The sequence below is a fragment of the Erithacus rubecula genome (assembly GCF_903797595.1).
Source record: "Erithacus rubecula genome assembly, chromosome: 12".
In the NCBI taxonomy this organism is placed as follows: Eukaryota; Metazoa; Chordata; class Aves; order Passeriformes; family Muscicapidae; genus Erithacus; species Erithacus rubecula.
The window spans coordinates 11,611,071-11,618,405 of record NC_136664.1 but is presented as its reverse complement, the minus strand read 5'-3'; the positions used below and the strand labels follow the sequence as shown (position 1 = coordinate 11,618,405).

The window sequence follows — 7,335 nt, the reverse complement described above, 5'->3', positions numbered from 1 at the left end:
TTATTTGTTTGGGGTTTTTTTAACCCCCGAATGATGCCAAGCGCGTACATTACCCAGCCGCAGGAGCGTCCCTGTGCCCAGGAGGGTTCGCGAGCCGCTCCGGGAGCGCTTCCCTCGGAACCGAGACTCCACTTCCCCGTGGGAAGGGGTTCCCAGGGCTGAAGTTAAAGGCACTGATGAAACTCACGCCGCGGAGAGGAAACCCTCCCGGGCCGCTGGGGGCTGCTAACCTTCCCTGGCAACTTTTCTGTTGCACAAATCTCGACTCAGTTCAAAAGGAGAGTTAGTTAGTATTTCATTGATAAAATCATCAAAATCCTTTTAATTTACCTTTTTCTGAGACCAAGAGGTGACTTAAAATTCTTAAATATTCACATTGACAAGCCAGCTGGCTCTAGCGTACAACTTACATGTTAACAAAAATGCATATCATGTACCAGGTGAATCATCACATTCGAACAGGAAAAGCCCTAAAGACGTGAAGTCCAAGAGGTGTCCAGACTACAGCGTTAGTATGCATGATTCATAATCACAGGAAGGGGAAAAGTCCTCAAGAAAAGTATTTCTCACCCCAGCTTTTCAGTTGTAAATGCCCAATTTGCAACTCAGGCTATGGAAAGAGCTCAGTGATCAATTCTTGTTTAAAAAGGTGGGCAACTCCCCTCACAGTGATTCTGAAAAATAATCCTGTAACACAAAACGCCTGAATTTTGGAATTGTTTAAAAAATAAAAAAAAACATATATATATAGTCAAATGGACACAAAATCTACTATGCCTGTTGGTGGTTTTGAAGGCATAATTTGAAGGCAGCCAATCTGCTTTATTTTTCATAAATAGTAATGTAAGGAGATGAAACTCTACTGGGTGAAAATATTGGACTGAATTATGTGTGATAAACTCCCACTGAGGTTAATGGTCATGGCAGGTGTTTAAGGGAAGCCAAATAATGTGCAAGGCCAAAGCAATTAAGTTTTGTTTGGTATGTTTTTTTACAATCAAGTTATAAACCCCACATAGTATATGGAGGCTTGCAAGTGGACATCTTAACACAGGTATAGCAGCGTAAGCATGCCACAAACATACAATCTCATAAAATAAAATTAATATCAAATATAAAGCATTTGAACCAAATCAAGCCTTAAATGTAATAAATTATTTCCTTCAAAGGAAACTTACCTAGGCTCAATAAGGTCTTTGCTAGCAGCATTTTTTTTTAATAAACAAATTAAAAATGCCAAAATATCTACAATTTTATGAGAAGGAGAAGTTGGATAGTTAAGGAGAAATTTCTCACTATTAGGGGGTATGAAAAATATACTAGCAATTAATATGCAATACATATATGTATACCCATACTTACAGATATAAACACACACATACAACCTGGACAGTTCATGTTAACCAAGGGAAAGGCTAAATAATACAAAGTGATTACTAAATACAGGTACACTTTAAAAACACAGAGACAGCGAATTTTTTATCTGTTGCAAAAATGTATTTGATTACTCGAGTAAAATTACAGTATCTCTGCTGTTAGTAAGTATTAAATGTTAAAGAAACTGGACCTCTTTTCCTTTCAACTTTCCGAGAAAGTGCATGTAACAGTCCAAGGTTCCCCCTGTCCCCCCCAATGCCTAATACAAAATAAACAAACACTATACTTGTTCCCTTGGTCAAGGAGTAGGGCTTGGTCTTGTAAGGAACATATGTACATTTTAATGAAAGTGATGTCTTATTGTATATACAGGAGCATCTACAGTTGTCCACGGAAGTTGTTCAAGATGCCATACTTAGCAGCATTGTGAAAGTCCAGCACATTTTCTATAATGAATATACCTACAAGGCAAAATGTTACGTCTCAGTTTCAACTACCAAAACAACACTTCAGTATCTTCTCTAATAATCCGCGTGCTTATTACTGTACAGAAATGTATTAACATTTAAGACGACTCAAGTAAAAAGCACAATACAAATAACAGTTCAAAACGGAAAATGTTAAACCTACAAAAATTAAAGCAGTTTTAATTTTATAATAAAAATCAAAAACTGAGCTGTGTAAAGGACCCACACTGTTCAGTCTATATTCTCTCAGTCCTTTTCTTAATTCTGTCTGGAAAAATTAGACAATGTGTTTGCTGATAAAGTTTCCAGCAGGATCAAAGTGTACATTTATATACAGATTTTTATTAGAGATCTAATGCATCACTGAGGCATCGCATCAATACCAGAGTTCGTGTTAAACTGGATATAGAAAATAAGTTAATGCCAGAATAAGATCACCTAGCAGAACAGACTTGCAACTGCCATAAATGTTACAGCAAGTTTACAGCACTCTAGTCGATTAGTATTTAGTTCAAAATACGGGAGACCAAAGTTAATGCTTGCATTTGTTTGCAAAGCAAGGTTATATCACTAATAAATAAGCTCTCTTAGAACTCTAGAAGTAGAACATGGTACAAAACAAAGTCTTTGCAATTGTTGTAGCCTGCAGCTTGAAAAAAGCAACCCTAGGTTGCACTATTTGCAGGAATGTTATTTATGGAGTTTTTTTCTAATTTGTTACAATTTCTTTGTTGTCTTCCACGAAGCGCGTAAAACGGAAGTTAGTCCCATTTTCATTGCTTGCCATTTTCTCCAGACCAGCTAGAGGCGCGTTGGGTTCTGAATTCTGGAGCTTCTCCAGGCTTCCTGTCAAGCCACTGATGGGAGAGCTGCCACCATTGCCCAGGCCCCCCGGTGCTGGAGGGATGCCCCCATTCTGGATGACGGAGATCTCGTTGGTCTTCATGGCCAAGCCATTGGAGAGTGCAGCTGCGTACTGGTTCCAGAAGCTGGACGGGTCTCCATTCCCTGACCGCACTGCCAAATCCTTCTGAAACATTTCTGGGAACTTTACAGGATTGCCTCCTAGAAATGTCATGGGGCCATCTACAGAAAGTCGTCTGCCTCGCCTTGCAGGAGTACTGTTCCACATGTGAGTGCCCATGTGAACCTGGAAAGAAAGAAAGGAAGAAACAAACAAACAAAAAATAGAGGTTGACAGGAATTTCAAACTTATTTTGATCACAGAGGAGGCAGGAGTCCATGAATGTGTCCAGTCTTGTTACATAATGAATGGCATTAAAGACAGAGGGTACAGGGCTCCATTTCCCATCTGCAGTAATACACTGCTTCTGAGCTAGCCCATTGCCATTAGCCAGTGTAACCTGTTCCTCCTGCTGAACAATGCATTGCTTCTTACTCTTTTTTTTATTACATGTATTTAGTTTATAATGACTTTGCATTATTCTGTCAATTGCAGATAGCTGCTTTCAGGGCTAGAATTGCTATGTCCACTTCCATTGCAATGGTAAGTATTGTATTTGACACCCTTTACCCTATAAATGTCCTTTTCAGACAGGCAGAAAGTATCCTTTACTGATTGCTCATCGGAGAGACTCGTGTATAGACAGAATGGCCTGAAAGTAATTATTCATCTCACATTACTGGCAGCAACCTCTAGAGAAATACTCTGTCAACAGAAAAATGTACACAGTAAAGTGCTCAACTGGTGTTCTAAAACTTAAGTATATTTGCTTTTTCAAACGCATATCAGGAGGAAATGTTAGTTATATAATCAATTAAAGTAATGCCCATTATTTCCAGAATTATGTTAATAGTTTTTTTAAACACTCATCTTACATGATGGTTATGAAAAACATCACATTCAAGAGCCTTTCACTTCTTGAAGAGGTGTGTGAGTTACAAAATGCATTTCTCTGTTAATTAATACTCCTTACCATCATTTGACTGTTCAGTTTCACACTCTGCATAGACAGGCTTTGCTGGTAGATGAATTTTAATTAAGTCAAAACAGCACATGTCTTAGACCTGCTGCCAGCACGAGCTCTCAACAAGAGGCCATCTAGGTCTACCAGAGCTGACTAAACACAGTAACACCACAAACACCCAAAGGTACCGATGTTGCAACATTAACAGGTGTCAAAAATCAAAAACCCCCAGCAAGGAGAAAATGAAAGAACAGTAAGAGGAAAAAGTACCTTCAGATTGCCTTTTGTTGTGAATGCTCTTCCACATATAGTGCAGGCAAAAGGTTTCTCACCAGTGTGCGTCCTTTCATGGATCTGCAGAGCACTGGAAGAAGAAAATGTTTTCCCACACGTGTTGCAGTAGTGCTGTTTTGGAGTTCTTCTGGGGAGAGCAGGGAGCAGCACAGGGGACGTGGCAGAGGACAGTGGCCCCGAAGCAACTAGAGCAGAGGGTGCTTCTTTGCTGTCCTGAGGAGAGCCGTGCACCAGGCCGTTCACCTCGGTCTTGATGAGCGACGAGAGCGCATTGGCAGGCATCACCGAAGAGCTCTGGCTGGGGCCAATGCTGGAGTTGGGCTCAAAAAGCTGTGATGGTAGATCTCGCATTTGATGTGTCAACATATGCTGCTTCAAATTACCCTTTGTGGAAAAGCCACGATTGCAAACTGTGCAAATAAATGGTCTCTCTTTGGTATGACTTCTGTAATGAATGTCCAAGGCACTCTGACAAGCAAATGTTTTGCCACAAATGTCACATGCAGTGTTTTTAAATTTACCTCTATCTCTGAAAGGAAAGAGCATACTCAGGGACTCTTCTTTAATCATTTTATCAGTGTTACTAGATGTCAAGTCCAAAGCACCACTGTTAGCAGGGGTTGGAGACAAACCATTGGCAAACTCACTTGGTAAAGCTCTTAATGGTTTCTCTTCAATACTTGGTGACTTGTGGTAATCATTAGTGCTGTTGGATGGGGACAAGGCCTGCATGGAAGAGGTAGACTCTGAGACAGCAGGGCTTCCAGCACTTTGGCTTTCCATATCACCACCAACAGACGACGAATCATTAGTTAAAACATCCCCTTCCACTGACCCATTTTCTACTGACTTTAGGCTTGCCTGCAGTTGTTCAGCAAGGCCGGCATTTATCATCTTCATTTGATTTTCCAAAGCAGCAATACTTGACATTTCCAGGGGCAGAGGGGAAGAAGACAAGCTGTCTTGTGATGCATCCACAGATTTAGGTGTATCTGGCACGCTGCTGTCAGGACAGTCTTCCATATTCTCATCTGAGAAGTTGTCTATATCATCAAAATTCTTATCATCAAAAGATCCCGTATCTGATTCCATTGACTCGGGATAGTTTTCTGTCACTGGGGTGTTGGGGATCTGCCCTCCCATGTGCATTCGGATATGCTGCTGTAGCACAACAGCGTTGGTGAATTTCTTCTGGCAGATTGGGCAAGAATGTTGCACTCTCAGCGGGGGCATGGCACGATGGACACTGTAGTGAGTCTTTAAGTTGCCCTTAGTAGTGAAAGCACGACCACAGATTTTACATTTGAATGGCCTCTCTCCAGTATGGGTACGATAATGCATTTTCAGTGCGCTCTGGCAACTGAGAACTCGATGGCAAATGATGCACTCGTTAGGATCTGTCGCCTTTTTGTCAATGTTTTCCACAAGTTGCTGCAATTTTGACGTTTCTGATGCTGGCGTTGAATCCAATAGTCCTCCAAATGGAAACTTTGCCTTAAACTGCTCTGACATAAGAGGCATCAGTGGATTTGTAAATGTGGCGACACCGCTGGAGCCCGAGTCTGCGGCCGGGGAACTCACGGAGCTGCTCATGTTAGTGATGGTGCTTGTGTTTTGAGGGGTTTCCTCCATTTTACCATTTGAGGTAGGCAACACACCAGCCTCTACCTCTTCAGAAAGTCCATTGGAAATTTTTGATGTGGGATCAGCTGTTCCCGAGTCACTCGTGACAGAGCAGGGAGGGCTAGCAGAAGGATGGCTAATGGGAATCGGCTGAGGCTCCTCAGTTTTGATGAATGGGGTCAAGCTTGGAATTGTTGGTGGGAGTGGCAGGCCAACAGAAGTTGTTAGGGTGGAGAGGACTGGCTTGCTGTCCAGCCAGCTCGTGACAGGTTTCTCTGGTGGTATAGACATCCCATAAGGAATACCCGTGCTTGTAGGAATATTGTCCAAGTGCTCTGGCACTGGGTATGGATTCATTTGAATATGAGGGTATTTTTCTTTGTGACGCTGAAAGTGGACTTTTAAGTTTCCCTTTGTGGAGAACCTGTTTCCACATATGTTGCATTTAAATGGCCTCTCGCCAGTGTGAGAACGCAAATGAATCTGCAAGGCACTGTCACTCCCAAACACTTTAGCACAGAACCTGCACTTATGCTTAAAGAATGCTTCATCTGAATTACTTTTTGCTTCAAATGCAGTTACATTTGGTGGCTTGTTTTTTCTTTGCTGTGCCAAGGCGGTCAAGGAGTTTAAATCCTCTGCAGGTGTTCCAATATTGGACAAGGGACTGGAGAAAACAGAGTTACTAGGGGTGGGCTGAGGTAGAAGTGGATTAGATGCAGGACTTAATAAACTGCTTATTGCAAAAGCTGGTGAAGATGATGCTGATACTGGTGGGTTGGTGAGCTGTGAGCCACCAATAGTTGAAGCCACTTTTTCTGAGGACGGTGCTGTAACTGCTGCTGCCAATATGTTAATATTTGGAGAAGAGCCACTATTGGATGGAATTAGAGTGTTGCCAGGGTTGCTCTGAGGTAGCTGTATAGGGGGTAGCTGTTTCACACCACTGATGCTGGCAGATTGACTAGCAAGGCTTTGTGCTAATCCAGCTGCTGCAGCCAGCTGCTGGGATAAATGGGAACTTAATGTGGACAAGGGGTTGGCAGATGTTCGTAAAGTACCTTGAGAAGCGCTAGAAGATGTTGGCATGTCTGTATTTTGGGTAGCCAACAATAATATTTGGTGACGAATTTGTTCAATCAGTTGCAACTGATGGATCTGCTGCTGCTGCAGTGCCAACAGTTGCTCCATCAGGGCAGGGACAGCGAGTTTAGTGCTCGATGCCCCGTTACATCTTGCCTCCTGTGAGAACTGTGCTACTGCCACTTTAGTACTCTGCAGGTTTTCAATTATTACATTACTATTTATCACTGAAAAGTTGCCTAGTGTTGTCAGATCCCCTATGTGAGGTAGAGAGGTTGTTACAGCTGAGGTACCCATTGTGGAGCTGTTACTGCTTGTAATACTATTGTTGACACTCTTGGAACTGCTACTGCTATTGTTAATGCTGGAAGCCTCCACATCCATGGATTCTTCCCTGTCAAGTTTGTTATGCTCTGAAAGGTCACTGCAGTCTACTTGATCTGTGTTATTAACTGTGTCATTCATCTGTTCATCAGGATTATCAGAAGGGGAACTAGGAGGGAAGGTTTCAGAAGGAGAAGCTGGATTTTCATTCACAATTAAAACTAATTGATTTTTAGTAC

At 42.0% G+C, this 7,335-nt stretch overlaps 1 protein-coding gene across 6 annotated transcripts in view; it reads right to left on the bottom strand.

Annotated features, from left to right (window-relative positions):
• Positions 1–687: 687 nt before the first annotated feature.
• SALL1 (spalt like transcription factor 1) overlaps positions 688–7,335 on the bottom strand; it is a 17,439-nt gene continuing 10,791 nt past the window's right edge. For all 6 annotated transcript variants that reach the window (XM_079315837.1, XM_079315838.1, XM_079315835.1 and 3 more), the window contains 2 exons: positions 4,043–7,335; positions 688–2,994 (listed from right to left, as the gene is read on the bottom strand). The exon at positions 4,043–7,335 is cut by the window's right edge and continues 117 nt beyond it. In XM_079315837.1, the coding sequence (XP_079171963.1) occupies positions 2,554–2,994; positions 4,043–7,335 (3,734 nt within the window). In that variant the 3' untranslated portion in view covers positions 688–2,553. The remainder of the gene's footprint in view (positions 2,995–4,042) is intronic.